At 36.3% G+C, this 24,451-nt stretch overlaps 1 protein-coding gene across 6 annotated transcripts in view; it reads left to right on the forward strand.

Moving 5' to 3' along the window:
• LOC121857771 (cytoskeleton-associated protein 5-like) overlaps positions 1 to 24,451 on the forward strand; it is an 80,486-nt gene that overhangs the window by 36,390 nt on the left and 19,645 nt on the right. For 3 of the 6 annotated variants that reach the window (XM_042353921.1, XM_042353922.1, XM_042353920.1), the window contains exons 2-17: positions 5,297 to 5,368; positions 5,842 to 6,035; positions 7,260 to 7,466; positions 11,183 to 11,354; positions 12,120 to 12,246; positions 12,479 to 12,576; positions 12,731 to 12,847; positions 13,940 to 14,134; positions 14,301 to 14,481; positions 15,949 to 16,061; positions 17,631 to 17,811; positions 19,500 to 19,702; positions 20,597 to 20,748; positions 21,297 to 21,515; positions 23,715 to 23,898; positions 24,006 to 24,197. In XM_042353921.1, coding sequence (XP_042209855.1) covers positions 5,312 to 5,368; positions 5,842 to 6,035; positions 7,260 to 7,466; positions 11,183 to 11,354; positions 12,120 to 12,246; positions 12,479 to 12,576; positions 12,731 to 12,847; positions 13,940 to 14,134; positions 14,301 to 14,481; positions 15,949 to 16,061; positions 17,631 to 17,811; positions 19,500 to 19,702; positions 20,597 to 20,748; positions 21,297 to 21,515; positions 23,715 to 23,898; positions 24,006 to 24,197 — 2,592 coding nt within the window. In that variant the 5' untranslated portion in view covers positions 5,297 to 5,311. Of the gene's footprint in view, positions 1 to 258; positions 339 to 5,296; positions 5,369 to 5,841; positions 6,036 to 7,259; positions 7,467 to 11,182; positions 11,355 to 12,119; positions 12,247 to 12,478; positions 12,577 to 12,730; positions 12,848 to 13,939; positions 14,135 to 14,300; positions 14,482 to 15,948; positions 16,062 to 17,630; positions 17,812 to 19,499; positions 19,703 to 20,596; positions 20,749 to 21,296; positions 21,516 to 23,714; positions 23,899 to 24,005; positions 24,198 to 24,451 lie in introns of those variants that run through there. The other 3 variants (XM_042353919.1, XM_042353923.1, XM_042353924.1) reach the window with 2 other exon arrangements.

Genomic DNA, 24,451 nt, shown 5'->3' on the forward strand with positions numbered 1-24,451 from the left:
TGTGTTGCGTTGTGGCGTGTTGTTGTGGTATGTTGTGTACTGGTGTTGTGGTAAGGTGAAGTATGGTCTGGTGTGGAGTCATAAGGTGTGTTGTGTAGTGTAGATGGGTGAGTAATGGGGGGAGATGTTGTCGTGTTCCTTTATTTGTAACGTTTAAATTCTACGCCTCTAGCTAAAATGTTCCGTGCCTTCTGATTGACCGACTCTCCCCAGACCCTCAGCCTTCGGACCAATCAGCGTCCTGCTTACTGAACGCTTAGGGTTTGAACAGTCAGTATTTTCGGGTCAGTGGTGAGGGAGTGGAGGAAGACTCTCTGTTATTTTGTGATTTTTTTAAGGTATTGGAGTATCAGGAGATGGTAGTTATAACCTGATGGGTAGTGTTAATAAAGGTGGCACTCGTAGATGAAAGTGCTATAGGTAAAAGAGATCGATAATGTGTATGTGGAGTGTTTTGTTACTCAGGTGCCTGGTGTCGGCCGCCTCACAAATCTACAACATTGATCAGAAACACTCTTGTTGATGTGAAGTAATACCATCTACTCCTTCACCTAACATTGGCTACCGTGTGTTGATGGTGTGGGTTGGTGTAGAGGAGGTAGAGGTATTGTTGGAGATGTAGTGAGGGAGAGAGTTGGAGGTGAGGGTTTTTTGTGGTGGTGCGCGGGTTGACAGTCTTGTATGATGAGTCAGGAACCTCGGCTTCTACTCACGCCAAAACCACCAAAAATCTTCCATAATGTGATGATGGACACTTATCCTTAACCTTCAGTAGCTACCACAGAATCATTACCATAATAATTTCGTTTTAAGTGATGTAAAACTTGCCTGCATAAAGAGTGTGTGATGAAACATGGCCAACTTGCCTCATGTATTTTCTGAGAACTGGTCTAGTGCTCGGAAGTTTATATTGAATAATTAACATAATGATAAACGACCAATGTTGTCTATGATCTGATGTGATAAATATAATGAAGTGGGTGCAATTTCACATATAACTTGACATTTCAGAGTCGAATTTAACACATGAAGGCTCAGCTGTTGACAGTGTTTATACATGTACTTGTATCCATAAAAGTGCCTTTTAGGTTTGGCTGCATAATTTGCTTCATTTCTGGTTTTCATTAAAATGTTTGCTTTAATTCTTAGTAAACAAATCCAGTGGTGGAGCAAGAAAAAAGCAATAGTTAACTTATTTTTGTAAGTGACATGTATGCAATCTGCCTGGTATTATTTACGAAGTGTTTATTTGTCGGCAGTGGATATTTTGCCGTGACCGATAAGTTTCTACTAACACTTTTTTATCGTGAGTGCACTCTGGCTAATCGTCCATTACCGCCGAACAACACGAGAATTATATTTGATTGTGACTGGTGGCATTTGGTATTTATTTCACCGTGAGTCAATCGTTGTGTAGCTGTAAACATACTTAACCATATTTCTGTTGTGCATGGAAACTTATCATTATAAAAGAGGCAACATTTACTAGAACCTAATAGAACTTGAAACCAACCAAAGGAAGCTACCTAACCTAGCTGGGGGGCAGACTCCCGTCATATTAAACAGAAAGTACTTAGCCAATCAGAGTGCATTCATGGTAAAATAGCATTAATAGGAACTTGGCCAGTTATGACAAAATATCCGTTACATTATTTGTCTGGTCACAGACTTCTACTTACTATTGTTATATGTCCGGCATTCATTCTGATTGGTTGAGGTTCATGATGTCATTACACATCCTAGATAACTAAATTCAATCACTTGCAAAAATGACGGCTGTAGATGCAGACTTAGACACTTAGCGATGGTTTTAAATCCTTTGAGGAAGTGAAATGTGCTACGGAAAAGTTTGAATGATCTCGGCCTATGACTGCAGTTGGGGGGTAAGGAGAAATAACTGATCTTACTTAAGCTGCAGCAAGTACCATAGGCAGTGGCCTCTACACCCTTGGTAAAATGACAAAAATCATCACTGAACTATGTTTGATTTTAGGAGGAACTACAGGTACATTACTCACAGATGATAAAGAAGTGGTAATATAGTACAATGGGGTCTGCCCATATCGTCACCAAACGTTTTCATCACAGCGTTCATTCCCATCAATATGTACACAAAAATGATTGTCACTTGGGATAGAAGATAATAAAAAACACTTAAGACAATTTATTAAAGATGAAAAAAAAAATTGTTAATACGCCTGCAATCATCTCACTGCTCGGTGGTTTATGAAAATATTTACCAATGTTCAATCAAAACACCTAGTTTACAAAAATGTATTACAAAATTATGCCTTGGCATAACAATACATTGGATCATGCAAGCATCTCACTAAGACAATTTATTAAAGACGAAAATAAAAAAAAATTATTACTCATGCAATCATCTCACTTAAACAATTTATTAAAGACAAACACACACATTATTTTTTTTTTATACACCTGCAACCATCTAACTTAAACAATATGTGAAATACTAAAATTTACTCTTGCAAGCTTGGCAGAAGACATTGAAAATTTTTTGGGGGGAAATTAAAAGTGGTGATATTTTTTCTTCGTATTCATCCCACAGCATCCAGAGATGGACTTGTTTGTCATGATTTGCTTTTCTTGTACACAATTTTAGCCTGTGCTCAGACTGGTTACTAAGCACTGGAGCAGGTTCAGATACATTCAGGAGCCGGTGCATGCCCAGTACTTGCCATCAGTGCGTGAGACGTAACCGATTGCCCAAGCGGCTAACGAGCCTATCAATGGTGAAGAGGATAAAAGTAATATATTCACGAAAATAAATATTGCTTGTGATGGAAAATAATAAAAAACACTAAGGCAATTTATTAAATATGAAAAAAAAAAATTGTTAATACGCTTGCAATCATCTCACTGCTCGGTGATTTATGCACTGGTGCCAAATCACCTTCATTTGTTCTGTATTTTGTTTACCAATGTTGAATCGTTTTTTTATTAAACAATTAATATTCATGTATAGTAAAAACACAATAAATCTTCAATTGTTCTGTATTTTGTTAATTTACAAATGTTTTAATAATTTTCTTTATTAAGAAATTAATATTCATGTATAATAATTTCTATTCGTGTAAAATAATAACTTACAATTTGTCACTAATACCAGCGACCATTAGTGGTGACGAAACGGATTTGATATTGGTAACGAAATGGGGTGTATCCAGTACAATACTCTGAAACTGAGTCTTGGGCAATAGGTACCCTGAGTACAGACAGATCAAGAAAACTGAATTTGCATTCTCTTGAGAGATGAAGTGAGGGATAATATGATAAACATGTATAAATGAAAGATGGGGTTAAATAAAGGTGATATAACTAAGGCACTTAAACTATCAGTCCAGGAGCAAACAAATAACAATGGTTTGAATTAGATGAAATTGTGGATAATTGAAACAAGTTACCATCACCATCAACTTGAACTAACTGGAAATTTTAAATACGTATAGGTTGGGCAGATACCTTATTTAAATGATAAGGGTTGGATGTAAACAAGAGGTGTCTAACAAAGGCAACATTTATGTAAGTAAACTAAATCATTTTGTATTGTACTCACTGATGGACGGAGGTGTTTGGTGGGTAGAGGAGGAGGGAGGTGAGTCACTGAGACCCGGCGGGTGGCTCCTCCTCCCGCTCTGACTGGGGTTCCTCCGCTTCTGTTTGCTTCATTTTCGTAGCAAGGCTAATGGTCTCATGTTGCTTCTTCACAACACTAGCATCAGTAGTACTTAATGGGCACTTGGAAGCCATTTCGAATGGTTAGAGTACAGTTTTAAGAGCAAAAATGCACGAACGCTGTGGTAGCCTGGCAAAGACTGGGGACACCGTGACGCTCCGCGGGTGAGAGCGTAGAGCGTCATGATGACAGGCACTGTACAAAGTAGTCTGTGACGACGTTATACTGAATCGGTGGGACGTTATCCGAATCATGGGTATCTAAAGAATAGCGACGTTATAACGAAACAACGTTATCTGGGGCAACTTGATGTTAAGCGAGGACTTACTGTAGTTACAAACAGCTTCATATTACAATTAAGACAATAAGATAAAATAATATTGCATACTCACCTGGAAAGTTATGGACAAGCATTCTAATGTAAACATACAGCACTATATGGTTTAGAGCAGATGTTAAATTAGTTGTTGTATTGGAAAAAAAATCAAATAGTTTGTGAAACACGTGGCTACCTTTGGTTCGGTTTTGGGCAGTGAGAACAAATGAGGCACTTCATAATTTCTCTTTTCCCCAAGTCTACAGTAAACTTACCAGATCATCAGATGCATTCATTCAGTAGGGATCCTCTATGTAGGAACAGCTCCTAGACTATTCCCAGGAAGGCACATAATGGATAACCAAGGCTTTTCCTTTATTGGTGTTGCTCTTACTCTCACATAATAAATTGTTAACTGTACTTTGACTTGCAGTTGGAGATTGAAAATTGGTAATTATGACTACAGTACAGGATACTTTATACCCCTTTATTTAGTGCAGATGTACCTTATTCATGACCTTCAGTTACTGTATGGAATACTTTGCCTCAGATGGTCCTAGTTTTGTCCAAATTAGTGTTTTTGTACTGTTCTACAGCCATGCAGTAGAATATAGTTGTTTATGGCACCAGTACTCCTTTGATAGAGTACAATACTGTACAATGTATTTCTAAATCAGGATTGGATTAGAGGGTTTCTTGGTACCAGAGTTGTCTGGGATTGAGAGATCGTTGTGTTTGTACATGTGAAAGGAGATTGTGTAGGTTTTCCCATGTTAGGGAATTGGTGTTAGGGTTAAGAGATTTTCCTTCCTTTGTTTAGGAATCTCTTCTTTAAATTTTTGTTTTGTTTTGTTTTCTTCAGCCAAACTTATAATAGAGAGATAATTCTAACAAGGACCACAAGTTGATGGTTCCTTTGATCTTGATAATAGGACTCCTATTTTCTGTGGGGTGCTGAATATATTGCAGAGTAAATAGGAGCAAAATTGGTTTTAGCTCTTGTGCTTAAAGTAACTGTAGGTGGTTCTAGTCCTTAGTTTGGACTGTACTGTATGCAGATCGAGCAGTAGCTACCTTACCAAGTAGAGGGGTAATTGCAAATGGAATGTAGGAAAGATAGATTATGGTTGGGGGTAGATAACTATGCCTGTAATGAAAAGTTGAAATCGACCCCACTTCATTTATCACATACTGTACAACGTTTACACCTACAGTTATGGTAATATGTACAGCAGCTATATACTTTACAGTACTGGATTAATATTCTTATTCTTGTTTTTCAGACTTAATCAGCCACAATGGAGGAAGATACAGAATACCTCAAGTTGCCTCTGGAAGACCGCTGTGTACACAAGGTAAGACGCATATTTCATGTTGCTCTTAATCAAATTCCCAATCCCAAGGAATTTTGATGGCCTGTATTGTAGGTTTTGGGTGATTGCAAATACTGTATTCATGCTGAATGAACACTGTTCATTGTGTTGATGAGGAGTGTTCTCTGCTGTAGTATGCCTGATATTCTGGAATATTGTGTTCAGCAAAAATTTTTTCAAGCATTCTACTGTACTTCCATCCATTAGCTACTTTTTCTTAATGTGAAAGGCACCTGCCGTGTGCTTCCCCTTGTAAACTGTCTTCACTGTTGTTGATCCTGGTAGACCTTCTCTTCAATCTCTTGGTTAAATGCTTTTTATTACTGTATATACTCTATACAGTATTGATTAATATGTTATTCATGTTATATCTGATGTACAATAACTTGCAGTTTTGCCAATTCATACCCTTTTCTAAATCATGTTGCTAATAGCTTTTTTTCTTCCTTTGACAGTTATGGAAGGCCCGTCTCAATGGTTATGAAGAATGCACAAAGTATTTCCCAAAGATTACAGATGAGCGATCTCCAGAGTTCAATAAATTCGCTCCTCTTATGAAAAAATTTGTTACAGATAGTAATGCTGTTGCTCAAGAAAAAGCCTTGGATGCAGTCTTGGCATTTGTGGAGAATGCCCATGTGGCTAGCAGGTATGTGTAAAACTGTACTATAATGTTTCTCTGCTTACAGCTAAGTGACAATTGCAAAATATCTACATCAAAGCTAAAACATGTACTGGTCATCATCATCCCAGGGAAACCCACACAAGCATGAAAGATGGCTGTAAAGTGACGATGATGATCCCAGGATTCTGCCACCCTCTGGCTATTTATGAAATTCCTGATTGTTATTGTTGCCCCTCCTTCACATGGGTGCAAAGCTGATGAGCCTCAGGTGTTGAGCATCAATTGCTGTTTGAAAGATTGATTGTATCAGGCGAAATTTGTGTATGTAATGAACTGGTGAATTTTGGTAACTGGGGCAGTGTTACAATTTGGACACTCTTGTGGGTGAGTTAGTGTGGTGATATTGGCTTAGGGAAGGATGGTAACCACAGTGTAGTCTGGTGAGATGTACTCTTGATGTCTCTGAGGAGAGTGAGTTTCATAGGTACAGTACATATATCTTGTGGCAGTGTGCTAAGTCTACTGTTGGTTTGATGTCTTATCTGTGAGGGAGTTTGCTTAGTTGTTTTCTTTGTGTTTGTGGATGGGTGTGTTGGGAGGTAAATGCCTGAATATTGTTTTGAAATATTAAGCACTACAGTATATTTTCTCTTTAATGTACATATTTTAGTCACTAATAAGGTTTTATTATGAATAGTAAAGGAGGGGAATTGATTGGTAAAAACAGAATTGCACATGATATGGTATACTGTACATGCTGTGGAAGACTACACTCATTTAGTGATGGTGTGTGTCCATCCTAAGTCATTCCCTACTCATCAAGTTGCTTTCATTGAGGATTTTGATTTTGTGTTAACTGTATATGTGTAAAACAGTATTATTATTATTATTTTATTGTACCTTAGGGCATTAGGATTCATAAGCTGAATTCATAATTAATTTTGAAAGGGAACTTTGGAGTTTTATTCATGAGATCAGATGTATGCATTGTTTTACAGCACAGTTTATGTTGTTGATAAATTTGAGATACTGTTGTGTGCATTAGTGGGGAAAAGACTTAAAAAATTGAAAACAGTTTTGAGTAAATTAAATGTTCGGTTTTCTTACATGTTTGTTATATTCACTAAACATTAAAACTTACCGTATACAGTGTATATGCTTCTTATGTGGTAGACAAAGGTTGATTCTTTTGTTAAGTAAAGGAAATTATCAATTCCCTGATTTTAATTTGCTTTGTTCTCTCAACAGAACAGCAGGTGACTGCACATCTGGTGTTGTCCAAAAGTGTTTGGCTGCTCCTAAGCGAGGGACACAGGAAAAGGCATTGGAAATCATTCTAATGTATTGTGAAATTGAGAAGTATGAAATAGTTCAAGAAGAACTCATGAAAGGTTTCTCTCAAAAGAATCCAAAAGTTGTTGCAGGATGTGTACGAGCATTAACTACAGCTTTAAGGTACGAGCATGTGCTGATTACATTAGATTTTAATCATAACTAAGATCTAGATAGTTCAATAAAGTGTGGTTGGCAGATCAGTCTACATTATCGGGGATTGAATTAGGAGTGAAAGGAACCTGGATGTCCTTGTTTTGTGTGGGACAAAGATGAGGGAGATGACATTTAAGGGTGAGCAAATGAGGATAGGAGATGTTAGTAAAGTCAGGAGTGTCTGAGGGTGTAGGAGAAAAATAAGATAGAGTGTAAAGGTGTTAAGGGATGAAATATGGAGTATTATGATGGAATATATGGGGCTGCATCTAGTCATAAGTGAATCATAATTGAGGAAGGGAGAGAACAGTGGGTTAAAGTTAGTACATATTCACCAGGAGTTAAAAGAGTGTGGAAGAATAAGAAAGTTTATGAAAACCTGAGCAACTTTTGTATATTGGAAGTTTTACTGTAAAAGAGTAATGGGGGATTTATATGCAAGAGCTGGTGATAGGGAGATAATGGGTATATAAAGTGCCAGAAGTGAGTGGAAATGAAAAGAGTGAAATAGTAAATGTTGAGAGATGGTTGACTATATGGTTAAAGAAAAAAGAAGTTAAGTAACATAGCAGCAGGATAATGGAGAGGAGAGAGGATCTTGAGAGTATGTGTAAGTTGATGATGGTAGTGAATGTGGTATGAGGGGTGACATGTCTGACCGTTATATAAGAGGAAGGAGATTACCAGTTAATGGATGGTTAACCCCTCAGCTGTGACTTGAGATAAGTTTGTCTTGCATCAAAAGAGCAATTATCTTGAAAACTGAAAGTTCTTAGGAAAACATACATTGCACACTAAGTGATGAAGTTAAAGGGATATGAAGTGAACATTGAACAATTTCTAAATGTAACAGACAAGAGAGGCAGAATACTAATCCTGTTTAGAATTTGGTGGATTAAATCATATCAAAGAAAATGAGGAAGTAATAATGGAGGAGGAGGTACCTGTAAGACTGGCAGTAATTTCAAGAATGTTAAGACACAAGAAGTAGATGTGGTCACTGTTAGGATGGTAGGTGGATTATTGATTTAATTAATGGTCAGTGTTGTGGCTGTATATGGCCGGGCAGGGTACCATTGGAACAATTTAGAGCCTTTTCAGTTTCCCTGCATCAATGGAAAGAATAAGGTTTAAAAACTATAGAAGAATAAATCTGTTGAGCACATAGTACTGTACTGTATGGCCTTTTTTGTCCAAATTGGTCATGACCAGTGGTGAACACAGCTAAACGAAAAGTTAGCTTCGCTAACTGCTAATCCGCTAACTAAAAAATTAACTTCGCTTACGCTAAACCGCTAAACAGAAAAAAAATTAGCGGAAGCTAACCGCTAACTTTTATTATATGAATTTAGCTTCATTTTTTTGGGGGGGGAAGCTCTAAAACCCTTAAAAATAGACCTAGAGAGCTGAAATTTTCATATGTTGTCTTGTAGCTTAGACATAGAGCTTTCCAGAATGGTATAGCATGCCAAGATCAGATGATGATCAGGGTGTACACAAATAATTAAATGAACAAATGAAATTAAACATTACTTTACTTTCAAGTTTCAACATACACTTTATAATCTTTATTTACTGTACGAAAAGGCAGAAAGTATTAAACGAATCCAAAAACTATAGTACTGTATAGCATAGGTAGCAAATAGCATCATGCCAAGTTCAGATGATGATCAGCTTATCAAGGTGTACACTGTACACAATTTCACAAATAATTAATTTGCATTCTCATACAACCTATCGACCTTATTCATTATTCATGTAAATATGCAATACCAACCACATCGCATTATACCAGTGCATTTTTATATAGCTTATTGTTGATCTTAGTCATTATACCAGTGCATTTTTATATAGCTTTTTGTTGGTCTTTGTCATGTAAATAAACAGAAAACTCTAAACTTTAATGAAAAGTAAGTTTTTAGAAAATTTTGTTTGGCACACACCTTGGATGACATCCTGGTTATGAACTTATGCAGTACTTTGCATAACCAAAAATATTGACACAAAAATATCCTAATTAAATTAACAAATAAATGAGAAATGAAATTATACATTAGTTTACAATTACATTCTATGATTCTTTCAACATACACTGACAGTCTTTATTTACTGTAAAAAAAGTATTAAACTTTAATAATCGAAAAAATCCGTTCACTCCGGCTGCAGTGGCTGGGCCTTCTCCATCGCCTAGACGTGACGCTGGTTGCCCTTCATAAACATCATCCTCTCAAGGTTGCCATCTGACAGGGTGGCTCTCTTGGCCCTCAAGACCTCAAGATATCTTTGCACGTACTAACACGCAGTCAGCCAAGCGTGCCTGACTGGCTGTTGGAGACAAGCGTTGCGGCGTCACATGCTTACAACAGACAGGAACAAACATGTATAAATTTTGTTAGCGGGCTTAAAGTTAGCGGAACTAAATTTAGCGGAAGCTAATTGGTCCACTAATGGTTTCCAAAGTTAGCCAAAACGCTAATCCGCTAACGAGAAAGTTAGCTTCGCTAATTAGCGGTTAACGGAACCGTGCCCACCACTGGTCATGACTGCAGCAGTATTTGAATACAGGTAGTTCTCCTATAACGCGATAATTGTGTTCATGTAAAATATCGTGTTATAGAAAATCGCGTAATAGAAATAACAGGGCTTATGGAGAAAATAGGGTTAGGTGCAGATTACTCGAAATCGAAAAAATTTAGTAGTTAGCCTAATACAAAGGATAGCACAGTCTAAATAAATGTTACATTCATATCTAATAATGAAATCATACAGTAAATGTAACACTTTAGTTGATGGGGGAGAAGGGTGATTTTGAGGTTGATAAAATCGAGCTTCTCTTCAAGTGTTATATCCTTTCTTTTACGATCATCACCGGGAATTCTATCACCAGAACGCTTCTCGTTGATATTCTTTACTATATTCACAGTTAATACAGTGGGGTATGCTATAACGAACGAAACTCCTACAACGAACATTATTTAATTTTTTTTTTGTTTTTTTCTAATTTATTGTTTTTTTATTACAAATATTAATGATATTCTTTATTTCAGGGGTTTAGATGCATATTTATGCACTTTTTTACAATTTTTACAATTTTATATTATATTTTTCAGTGTTAAGTGGTTGTATTTGGGGGCCTGGAACGGATTAATCCTATAACGAACGAATGCTATAACAAACAAGGTTCTAGAACCAATTAGATTCGTTATAGCATACCCCACTGTACCACAAAATTGGAGAAATAGTAAGCAAAAATCGCGTTATAGCAAACAAGCGTTCGCGTTATACAAATATCGTTCCTAATTCATAAATCGCGTTAGAGCAAATTCGCGTTATCAAAACACGCGTTATAGCAGAACTCACTGTATATGTAAAATAAGGTTAGAATACATATGTATGATAAACCCCCATTAAGTGACATTTGTGTGAAATATCTGAAGTTGGTATTTTGTCCATTGAAGTTAGCTTTTCAGAGAATGTTTTATCTGTATAACAACTGCAGAGTAACACAATCAAGATTATATTTCATTGTCCCAGAATCGTCATGAGAGACTAGAGAAGTCAATGGCAGCAGTTTCAAGTGTCTCCGGGCATATGTCTGTATTTTGTAAACTCACCTTATGATGTTTACCCCAATGAGGTAGATACAGTATATTTTGTCTGCTAATAGACCTTTCTTTCTTCAGGGAATTCGGACCAAAAGTGATCAGTCCAAAACCATTAATGAAACAGGTGCATACATTACTAGAAGACAGAGACAAAAATGTGAGAGAAGAGGGGAAAAAATTGGTTATAGAAATGTACAGGTGGATCCGACAGGCATTAAAACCTCAAATGTCTTCTCTTAAGCCAGTTCAGGTAAGTTGAAAGAGTTTGAACTTTATGCTTCTTGGCATTTTAATTTCTAGTGTGTGTTTTGATGCTTTCATGATATCCCTTAAAAAAAATTGCGCCTATCAAAACTGTCGTGCCTATCATTTATTATTTTGTTCAATATTTCTTCTACTGTTCGTAGTCTAAACAGATAAGCCAGGCACATGTAAGCATTGTCCATATTTTAGCTCTCACAATGTCTTAGGAGTCCCAAACATCATTTCCTTGTGGTTAGAACACTAACGTAATTACCGTGTCCTGTCTCCTTAATGTTTTGCATCTCGGTACTACTTCCCCTTCTCTCTCAAACTGCACTCTATATCTTCCCTTAAAAGTATGTACTGTAGTTGTTACAGGTATTGTATATGAATCAGTAATCACATTTCTCTTCAAAAAAGTTAACATCAATGTCTTACTGATTTTTATACAGCATATGTGAAGATATAAATGTGATGTTTATTTTTACAGTGATATTGTTTTAATTATAGGCTCAGTCAGATTAACTCAAAGGAACTTCAAACCATGTACAGTAGTGTGCTTACTAAAAATAAAACAATTCTATCTTTTTATTCTTAATTCATATATTGTATTATATGTTAATTAACTTGGAGCTGAAGTGATAGAATGAAGAAATTGAAGGTTGGAGTCAGCTTCAATTACCTCAGAGGTAAAATGATGATTGATTCTAAGCAATTCGTGTTCTTTTTACACTTTTGTACTCACTATCATCTACTTTATATTTATCAACAGGTTCAAGAACTGGAGGCAGAGTTTGAAAAGCTTGGGGGTGAAAAAGTGGTTCAGACTCGCTTCCTACGATCTCAACAAGAACTCAAAGCGAAGATTGAGGCTCAAGCAGATGGAGATGATGATGAAGGTATTAGCCGACTAAATATTATTTAAACATAAGAATAAGTGTAGTATAGTGAGTAAGAGGCTTTGAGGAAGGTGTTGATGCAAAGTCTTTAAAACTGGAATATGTATAAAAGGTGTGGCTGAAATGTTTTGAGGTGTTCCCATAGTTAGTTAAGGTTTTGCTGCTGTAGACATCATTGTTGAAAATCACAATAGAGATTTATATTAATTTATATTTAACATTGATTTTCCAGATGAGGAAGAGGAGGAAGAAACACCACAGATAGATCCATTTGACTTAATGGATCCAGTCGACATTCTTTCCAAACTCCCAAAAGACTTCTATGAAAAGGCTAGTTGTTGATAGCTTGTGTAACATCTTGAAGCTATTGATTATACACATTTAAATCAAAACCAGGAGATTAATTGTATACATAAATTGGTATTGTATATGAATATGTTGATGAATGATAGTTTACTTTTACAGTTGTTTGTTTTTGATCTAGGTTGAAGCAAAAAAGTGGCAAGAACGCAAAGAGGCTGTAGAGTTACTACATCCACTAACACAAAACATAAAACTGGAGGCGGGTGATTACCATGACCTTATGAAGGTCTTGAAAAAGGTAGGTTGTGTGGCATTTTTACTGAACCAATTCCTTTAAAAGCAAATGTTGTCATCTAATGAATGTTTGAGTGTTCATTAATTACTCTTTCCCTTAGGTTAGATTAAATCAGACAAACATTACTATAAGGCTGTGAAGTATGGACTCAGGATGCAATAGGAAGAAGCAAATTAGGAGCTATAAAATTATATGTACTGGATTGTGGAGAGGATATAGTGAACAAGAAATATAGAAATAAGGTGTGAAAGAACTGTTAGACAGAGAACTCAACAAGGGTGATTTAGACATGATAAATGATTTGGAAGTGAAAAATTGTGGAAAGGTTGTTTGATTCAGAAGTGGGTTGTAGGAGGGAGAGGGAAATACCAAAAACGTAATTTAAAGATGTACTGGAAATGAGGGAGATGACATCCTGGAAACCACAAAGAGTTTGAATGAGTGAAAAGCTAGTGATTTGTGAGAAGAGGTGCTGCTAATGGTTGTTTGTGGGAATCATTAGGGATAAATCCAGTTCGTTTATGGGAGCCTTTTTGGTGGATGGAGTTCTATAACAGAACTTCTATAGCACGAAGAAGAATGAATGGCTGTTTGAGGATTGTCTGTGTGTATGCATGCTATCTTAGATTATAATGAGAAAAGGCTTGAAAGGGTGGTAAAGATATATAGACTAGCTATGTTTTTAATAAGTATTTAGTTGAATGAAAAAAAAAAGAGAAATTGTGCTTGAATGTAATATTTGTATTGACAAATTAAGATATATTTGATAAAAATTAATAAAATGCTGTCATGGATAGAACATAATTTGTTAAAATTTTTAATGACAATGTAGATGGTAATTTAAGGGTGAAGTGAATGAATGTTTGTGATAAGATAAATAAAGAGTAAAGGAATGGTCATTTTTGGTAGGTGGAATATGTATATAATTTTTTTTATAAAGAACAATAAAAAAATAATTAAATAAGATTTTTAACATCATAGTAAGGGGAGATTTTCCTTATAGATTTAGTTATATTTTATTTATTTTTTTTTTTTTTACATAGCACATGGTATGTGTGGGTTCTCACTTAACAGTTATTTTACACCTTTTGTCAGATGATTGCCAAGGACACAAATGTGATGATAGTAGCCCAGGCAGGCCATTGTGTTGCTGGTCTTGCAAGAGGATTAAAAAAGAAATTCTCTCCCTTTGCGCAATTATTCACCGAGACAATCCTGGAGAAGTTTAAGGAGAAGAAGGTCAACGTGGTCAGTGCCATGCGTGAAGCCATCGATGCTGTGTACCAAACGGTAATAATGCTTTATTATTTCCATCATTGCCAAACTCGGCGATGTACCGGGTTGTGTCATCTGTTATAGCACCCGTACATTAGAACCCAACGTGTATATGGATTTTTTTGTTTCAGATTTTTTTTTGGCTGCCTTTTAATAACATAAATTTTATAATTCTTTGCAGACAACCTTAGAAGCCATTCAGGAGATAGTGAGTACAGCGCTGACCAACAAAAACCCCCAAGTGAAGGCTGAGACCACTGCTTTCTTGGCCAGATCCTTGTGCTACTGTACCCCAGCTATACTCAACAAAAAGATGCTTAAAGTCATCACTGCAGACTTATTACGAGGGCTGAATGAATCAGGTCAGGAAGATTGTTCAGTACTGTAATGATAAAAACAAGATGTATTGTAAGAGTGCAATTTGGATATACTTAGGGAGGCATAGTCTTGAGGTAACCATTGGGATTATGTTTTGTAGTAAAATTAGGAGTGAAGAACTGTATGTTAACCCTTTTGAATACAGTATCTGCATTTTATAGTTTGTACACCTGATTTTCTATTTGACTAACTCTTGCTGACTGGGAATATTCTAGAACATAGCCCCTGCAGTTGGCCAGGTATTACTGTACAATACTTGAAAATTGGTTATTTGATTTATTTACAATTATCAGAGATGAAGACTTGGTTCCTGAAGCAGATATTTGAAGGGGTTAGTGGCACGACTCATTTTTAGATTCTTGGCACATTTCTCATTGTGTATTATGGAATGATCTCAAGAAGTGCACCAGCAATAGTTTTCATTTTTCAGGTTAATCATTGGCATTTAGTGTGGATTAAAATGTTTTAATGGGTTCAGTTTAACCTTTTGTGTGCATTTTACCCATTTTTTTCAGGAAAGTAAGAACTCTTCTTATTCTCTCATGATGTCTTCCTCATAGTGATATATTATTCTGCAGCATCTTGTCTCATTTTTAGTCATCTACATCATCTTAGTAAAAGTTGGGTGTACAGTTTAGGTGTATTTTTTCTCCGCCTGTTAATGCCGGTAGATCAAGAAATGGGTTCCATCTGTCATGTGTTTTGTTTCCGAAGCATAACTCAGAATTAGTTTACAACTTTTAATCTTAATTGTAATTTCATACCACACATGGAAAGTATCATCTGAGGGTTGGCTTGAGAGACATTGTTTCCATAGCTGGGATGGAGATGACCCAATCCTCTTGTTTTTATTGTATTTTTTACTTATTTTATATATATATATATATATATATATATATATATATATATATATATATATATATATATATATATATATATATATATAAATTAATAATAATGTGAAAATCCTCTCACAAATAATCAGAAAAAAAATATTAAAAATGTTGAGTCTACCCTCAAGTCCACTCTGTGCTTTGTTATTAATAAAGTACCGAGTGGACTTGAGGGTAGACTCAACATTTAAAAAAAAAGTTCCGATTATTTGTGAGAGGATTTCCCATTATTAGTTATTTGTATGTGTTTTGTGTGTGTATGTGTGTGTCTATACACATACAGTACACCTACTGTATATACAATGCAGGTAAAGGAAATTACCGTCTCTAGAATGAATGGCTCCTGTCCCGGCCGCAAAAATGCCAGCAACTTTAAAACTACCCTAGACATTCTTTGGTACATCCAGGGTGTCATCCGCAAATTATCTGGATGTACTGTACTGTAATTAATATAAACTTATTTTATATTTACTTACAGGTACAGTACTTTGAATTTATATTTATTTATTAATATATTGTTATTATTATTATTATTATTATTATTATTAATATTTTCAGATCCCACTGTACGTGATAATTCTTGTGAAGCTCTGGGTGTGGCTTTGAGAGTGGTGGGGGAGAAACAGATGATGGTATCCATTGCTGATGTGGACAACTTAAAAATGCAAAAGGTAAAAATTTTCATATTTGTATATATAGATATTGGTTGGAAAAAGACATTTGAAAGTAATTTTTTTATATATTGTAGTGGTGTTTATTGTAAAAAAAAATATATATATATCTGGAAAGGCCACGTCTAAGGTATACAGCTGGGCTATGTCTTGACCTTGCTAATACAGTTATATAACTCCTGCTATTTTTTAGTCTTTTTCACAGCATCCGTATTAGACCAGACAGACCTCCACCAAAGGCTTTCATTAATCTTGCAATATACTCTGCAAACTGTGTTCCTCTCACTACATATACAGTATATCTATTACACTTCTCTCCACTCAGAGTTCCTTTTGTTTGTATTCATAGTACAGATATTTTATGTACAGTACAATATATTTTTGTGTTGAAGTATGTGTTTAACACAAAAAGAGTCTTTGATGCATACAATTCATGTACTATATCTGATTTATTCTTAATATCTTTAAGGATTCTAAGCCTGCCAGTCACTCCTCTACTGTCACTTATCCATCCATGCACGAGGAACCTATTCTACTAGCCAAATCCCCGGACCAAATTACTGTATATTGCAAAACTGAAATTTGTCTTTTCATTTACTCTTTCAAGTCATTTCCTGCTATAATGCATGCTGGCTGGATTCAAGTAAAGCTAGACTGTTTCTTCATCCATTGTCAATAATTCACTCGTACAGTCAAACTGTTGTAACGGATATCATGCTGTGGTAACGGTAATATCTCCGTTAGTCAGAATCCCTCAAACCCGGAACTCTCTGATAGCTGGAATTGAAATTTTCTCGGAAAATCGTTCCCAAAGTTGGAATTTTCCAGAAAATTCTGGCTTTGGAAATGATATTCTGATGGACACATTTCCCTGGAAAATTCCAAGAAGATTTTCTCAGTACCTGGAAAATTCCAAGAAAATCCGTGAATGGAGGAGTTTTTTTTTCCGGGCTTAAGAGATGAAAATCAGGCGCATTTTCCAGAAATTCCAAGGAACATTTACCGGTACTCAGAAAATTTCGGGGATGTTGGTTTTATTTTCCTGGCTGTGAGAGTCTTCTCGTTACCCGGAAATTTCTCAATCCCGGAAGTGTTTTGCACCAACTGTTCCGGCTAACGAAGATATCACTGTATTTCTTTAACACAATGATGCCCCAAGCTTCCACCTGGTTTTCCTGTCACTTAATATCACCTATCAGCAGGATGTCCATTCCCAAATATATGTCAACACTGCTTTCCAGTTATTCATGTACAGTACTGTACATTGCTGCTTCCTGGCTGACCTCTCGCATCAAGTGCATGATGCACCCCAGCTCTATATCCTTGGTCTTTCCCTCCCTTTTGTCATGCACCTCTGAATTATACATCCTTTTTACCAATATTTTACTTACCATTCTCTTATTATGTCCTTAGCACCAGAGCAAACTTTGGTCCACTTTCTATACAACACTTCTTTGACATACACATCTCATTTCTGGATTTTATATTCTCTGCATCTTATTCATCCACACACATTGTTTCACATACAGTATATTAAGATGTAATAGATGAATACTTTCTTATTCACAGATCCGAGAAGCGTCAGAAAAGGCAGAGATAAAGGTAAAGATTTCAGCCCCCAAAGCCAAAAAGGCAGCTCCTAGCAAGAGGGAAGCACATGTTGCAGAGGCTGCAGCTTCTGGCCCACGGAAGGTAGTCAGGGGAGGAGGTCGGCGGGCACCATCATCCGAGTCTGCTAAAGGAAAGAAAGGTAAGAAATAATTTAAACATTTTCCGTATTAATATACAGTACTGTACAGTGATCCCGTGTTTTTCGCGGGAATTACGTTCCTGAAACCCCCGCGAAAAGCCAAAACCGCGAATACTCTTTTGGGAATCACTTGAAGACGTGTATTCCGACAAAAGACACAAATGAATTTTTAGTCTTCACTTTACGCGTTTCCACGTTTACGCGGTACCCTGCCGAAACCGGAATGCTCACTTTCCGCGGTGTGTGTACCCTTTTACGCGGAGAGCAGCGCGAGCAGGGTGTGCACAAGGTCGCCCAGTCATCAAATCATTACCGAGTTCTTCACCCGCCACCCACCACAGCCGGCCCAAGTCAGTGATAATGATAGTGAGGATGTGGACTTATATGGACTTTGAGGGGTTTGACAAAGAGGCCCTGCAAGCCTCTGTGGTGGATAGTGGTACAATTGATACAGGTGAGGGCCAATAATCTGCCCTCTGCCTCGGAACCAACCCCCCATCCCCGTGTGCCCAGCCATCTTTTCTACTAATGTAAGTGTTAAAAAACCTAATATTATTGATATTTCTCTTAATTATTAATTGTGTGTGCATACCATCATAAAATTAAGAAGTTATTTTTACTACAACGTAGGTATTGTGTCTGAAAAAGTGGAGTTTGGGTGTCGGCCCGGTCTCTATTTCAATTAATCCCATATGTTATGTTGTTCACTTTACGCGTTTCTCACTTTACGCGGGCCGCCGTGGGTTGAATTAACTGCGTAAAGTGAGGGTTCACTGTATATATATATATATATTTTTTTGTGTGTGTAAAAAAATGCGAATGGTCAAAATTGTGATGAAAAAAAACACGAAAAACACTGGATTACTGTACAGTAGTCTTGTATGGTTGACAGGATATTTGCATTGGGTGTACAGTGTGTGTGTTTTATGGTTTTCTTGGGAGCCGTGTAGAAGTGGAGCACCACTGCAGATCACATCTGGTAATACAGTTAGAGAGAACTATTAGAGAATTTGGAGAATTTTGCTCTTGATTGCTGCTATTATGTGTTGTAGCAAATGTGGTTAACAAGAGTGAAAATTTAGTAAATCCTCTTAATAGCAGATCTTGTAAGTAGTGTACAGGACTGTTGTCAGTTAGTCTGATTTGTGTCTGGAAATCTGCTGTCTACAAATGGGAGCCATCGTAGATAAAATCTTTATCTGAGAGATCTTTTCTACTAACAAAATTCAATGTCATGCATCTAGCACCCATCTGAACATGGGACTGAGCAACCATCCATGTAGGAAGGAAGCCTTGTAATTGGTGCCTCCTACTTGAATTCCCTGTGCTACTCCATGCTAACAGGTGTTTTTGTGAGATGGAAATTTTGATGTAGAGAAAAAAATTTTCATGTGGAAATATTGTGCGTATTTACTGATATTTGCAAAAATACTAGTGTGAGCCAGCATAGAATCTATGATGTTGTGAGGTGTTGTGCTTGCACCAAGAATAGTGCCACAATAAAGATGGTTTTCTGGGGAAGTTAAAATGGCTAAAACTCTAATTGAGAAAAAATTATAATTGGCCACAGTTCATGATGACCACAACATACAATAATGTAATTTACAAATTCTTCACATTACCAATAATACAGTATTTTTTACCAGCTCTCTCTTGAATTGGAAGTAACTGAACTACTTCTTTCACAGCTACAGCAGGAAGAGGTAGTAAAGGTGGGGGAGGGGGTGGTGGAGGAGGTAGAGGCCCTCCTGTAGAAGAGTGTAAAGAAGCAGAAATCTCAATAGAAGAAGCCTTAGAGAAAGCTACAGAAGTCTTACCTGAAGATGTTGTAAATGGACTCACAGATTCTAACTGGAAGGCTCGGTTAACTGCTGTGGAATCCTTCACTGAGGTTAGCTCTTTATTCTTTCCTTTTTTTAGAAGTCGACTTGAATTTAAAATGAGGATTTTTAACCCCTAGACTGAGCTATTGGCAAAATTGCTTAGTGCTCTATATGAACAAATTTTAAAAACAAAAATATATTATTATAAAATTAAAGATATGCATACAGAAGAGTAAAAATGAAGAAAAAATGTCATACAGTACTTAAATTTGTTTAGCTGTGGTGGAGCGTTTCATTGAGCATGTGGGTCCTGAGTGAGCAGAGGGAGAGAGGGTGGCTGGAGGCCAGTATGCCACAGACAGTGACAAATGTGTGTGTATCATGATGATAAACATAACTGAGAGCCTTACTGAGGTGTGGGTAGCTTCAGGAAGTCTACTGGTACAAGTGATGCTCTTTATGAATGCTAAAATTGGCGCACAATATAAAGAAAATTAACTTCTCATATGTGGTGCAATATGTCACAGTTGTTGAAGTGGATTCATATGAGGCATGTACCAGTTTAAGGGTCAAAGTTATTAAGTTTGGTGAGTCAAAATGTTTTGTTGGTCTTTTACCACAACTAATTATAGGCTTATATATGGTAGTGACAGTGATCCGTCCGGCCTTGTTGAACCTTGAACATTTCTTCATGCTTAACACTTACAATATAAAGAATTGTCAATTTAGAGAAATAAAGCATGACATAGTTATTTTGGATGTACAGTACAGCACAGTAATGGGTAGTTTATTTAATATATTAAGGATCACATGATGATAGTCCCCAGCTTACTACACCTTCACTTGCAAAATTTTTTTTGTATTTGTTAGAAAGTTTCAGCAGTGATTAAAGTTTGAACTTTTGCACTAACAAGTAGTTATTTTAGTATTTAAATAATTTTGTTTTCTATTCACTGTTGCAGACAGTAAGGATGATGGATTGCAGTGAAATTCCCACCCAGGCATTAGTGAGAGTCCTTGCTCAGAAGCCAGGTTTTAAAGACAACAATTTCCAAGTCCTCAAACTAAGGCTTGAGGCACTCAAACATCTTGCTGAAAATTCTGATTTTACGAGGTACTGTAATGTTACTGGCTGTTGTTGTCCTCTACCACTCTACCCAATTATCTGTCTCCTTTCTTTGATCATCTGTACACAAAAGTGGAAAGTACATGAAGATATTAGAGAACTATTTTTCATTGCTCTAGTGCAATATATACAGTATTTTGAGAAGTTTTTGACTACACAGTGGTGAAAGTTGCAGGAATTTATGGACTACACAACTGGGTTTATAAAAAGTTCGTTTGTATGGAGTTTGGACGATATATGAATTTGGAGGGTGCTGATAAGGGATTAAGAAAATTTTGCAATAGACAGGAAAGAAGTGAATGGTTTGGCGCATGTGTGGAATGAAATAAAATATATGAAAGCAATTCAAAGAGTGTATCAGATGGCTTCAATGATGAGAAGTAACTGAGCTTTCTGGTAAGGAATATGGATGAGGATATGAATTCATAAAAAGTCATGCCTGTTTGTTGGGTTGGCCAAAAACTTTGCGAAGATGTATTTGACATTTGTATGCGTTTCATGATTTTAATAATTCGTTTTTATTTTGGTTTGTACAGACGGTCAGGAGAAGTATGCATACAAGATCTTGTAGAAAAGCTGGGAGATCCCAAGAATGGACCATTATGTGGAGAGGTCCTTCTTGCCATGGCTGAGGCGGCCAAGCTACAGTGGGTCGGCCCAGAAGTCATGACCCGAGCATTTGAACAAAAGAGTCCCAAAGTTCAAGAAGTTGCACTCAAGTGGCTTTCAGATGCTATCACAGAGTTTGGTTTTGTGTAAGTTATATTTAATTTTATTTTATTATATTTTTTTTTTTACAGTATAGAACCAGCTATTTCTCTTGACCATATTTACTGTTGCTGTATACCCCCCCCCCCTCTCTCTCTCTCTCATTAGATTTGTTTGAAATTTAAATAATTTATATGTACAGGGCTATTAACCCATTTCAAGTTCATTAAAAAATAAAACTGTTACAGTACATGGATTTAGATAAATATGTACTGTATTTCTCTCCTAGTCTTAAATCTTATGAATAATTAGAAACAAAATAATACAGCTGTAATAAGATTTTGATATATTTACGCATTTGAAGATCCCATACAGTGAATCAATACATAGCAACATTTGGCTCAAGATAAGGGAGCAAATACTGAGAGATTGTACATCTTATTTATTCTTTTATTCTTTTGTTTTATATATATATATATATATATATATATATATATATATATATATATATATATATATATATATATATATATATATATATATATATATATATATATATATATATATATATATATGTGTGTGTGTGTGTATATATATATATATATATATATATATATATATATATATATATATATATATATATATATATATATATATATATATATATATACACACACACACACACACACACACACACATTGGTCCCTCCATTAACGAACACAATTCGTTCCACAGAGTCATTCGTCAACCGAATCCATTGTTTCAATGGGATATTGGGTAACTGGTTCCAGCTCACAGAAAAGTACATACAAAGTAAAAAAAATAATGTAGTAAAGTACACTTACTTTGAGGTGTGTAGGTAGAAGGTTTCTGGTTGATGATGATGATGGGAATTAGAAGTGGGGATGGAGGAGAAATCACCTTTCAGGGGACCCATGCTTGATGCAGTAATTTCACCAATAAAATTTCACTAGGTATAAATCAACACTGCACTGCTCTATATTATCAATATGTTAACTAAATTTCAGAATGACCAATAATTTTAATGTAAAAATGAAAAAATATTCAAGAGACCAACAAAATCGATGTTCACTCCACTGTCAACAAAGCCAAACTGACGCCTGGTGGCTGAGTCAAGCGGCTGATGGGTGCAAAAAAAACTAGTTCCCTGTACTGCATATATTATCAATATGTAAACAAAATTTTAAAATTACTTAATAATTTTAATATAAAAATGCAAAAATATTAAAGAGCACAACTTTCTTGATATTTACTCCGCTGGAAACTAATGTAAACATACTTAGAACAGATTACTGAATTGGCAGACACGCCCATCAGCTGATCAGCTGATGTTCACAACAAAACGTGTTTTTGTAAGGATTTCGTTATTCGAAGTTTTGTTCGTTCACCGAATTGAAGATCATTATGGGAGCTAATTCGTCAATCGAACCGTTCGTTAACCGAGGGACCCATATATATATATATACACATGCACTCGTTCACTCCTCATGTACCGCGTAAGAGAGAAGTCTTTCCAGCTTTGGCTGATGAATATCGAAACCTGGCAGATTATACTGAAAGCATAACCGTGACTACATCTTGGTCAGTTGGTATGCCTGACTAGCCACATGCTTTGAGTTGTTCAACAATTGATGGTTCAAAAAAGTGGAATAGTTGTGGAATACAGACACATATAGTGTACCCAATAATGAATGATCATAGAAAGTAAGTACAGTATGTAAATCAGTGGTGTAATTGGCTACCCCTTTCCAAGGTTCCACAGGCTGTGCCAGCTGTTTACGGGTCACACAGATGCATGTGTCGGAAGATACTGTTATTTGTTTTCTTAGACTGTACATTGTTTACATGCTGACATTATTAGAATGTGTGTTGTACTTTCCGCAACACTCAACTAGAAGCATAAGTTGACAGACTACTTCTAACTATCTAAAACTATACAAACTGCCTCCCACCTTCCATTAGGCTCCTGAACTTAAGTCTGAGTTTCTAGTTAGTTATTTGATATATTTAAATTGTTCAAAGCATCTAGTTATTGGGTCAGTTTGAATCAACTGTGAGGACATACACAGGATGATTCAAACAAGTTCAGCTCACTACAGTACTAAGGATTCTAAAGTGCAGTACTATGTTTGTTTATTTAATAAAGCTACATTTAACTTCTTATGTATATGCCTATCATAATTTTTTCATTTAGACATACTAAAATAAAACTTATTTATCCTCAGTTTACAGCCAAAGGCTCTCATCAGTGACATTAAAAAGGCTCTAGGACATACTAACCCAGGTGTACGGACGGCTGGTGTCAGTCTTTGTGGCACAATCTACCTGTACATGGGTGCCACTCTCCGAGTCTTCTTTGAAGATGAAAAAGCTGCTCTCCTTCAGCAGATTGATACAGAATTTGAAAGGGTTGGTTATGATTCCTAAAACATGCTTGACCTGTTTGTTAATTATGGAATATATTTGTATACTGTGTGCAGCGTATATGTTTATTTATTATTTCTTTTCTTCGTTAGCTAAATGGCACGAGTCCCCCTGCTGCTACCCGAGGTATTAACCGAGATGGCAGTACTGACAACGATGGAGAAGATGATGACGTCGACTCAGGACAAGCAGTCATCAATGTTCAAGACTTAGTGCCACGAACTAACGTCAGTGAACAACTCACCTCCACTCTTTTCAGTGACTTGGCTGATAAGAACTGGAAGGTAGGAATTTATTACACCACTCTTTTAAGAAGGAATGTGATGGGTGAGTGGAGTGGATGTGGTGCTTCCCACTTGTTCTTAAGACTTGCTGGTTTGTACTCGGGTCACCCCAAGTTTACCTTGTTGTGGATGGGTACCAAATTTGCAGTAAAAGATGTGAAGGTGGTTGGGTGCAGCGCTGGTTACAGTATCTTCTTGTGTACCACAGGGCTAGTACTTAATGTTCTGTATCCACACTGGCCTGTTAGACCTAT

The sequence above is a fragment of the Homarus americanus genome, unplaced genomic scaffold, assembly GCF_018991925.1.
Source record: "Homarus americanus isolate GMGI-L3 unplaced genomic scaffold, GMGI_Hamer_2.0 scaffold16712, whole genome shotgun sequence".
NCBI lineage: Eukaryota > Metazoa > Arthropoda > Malacostraca > Decapoda > Nephropidae > Homarus > Homarus americanus.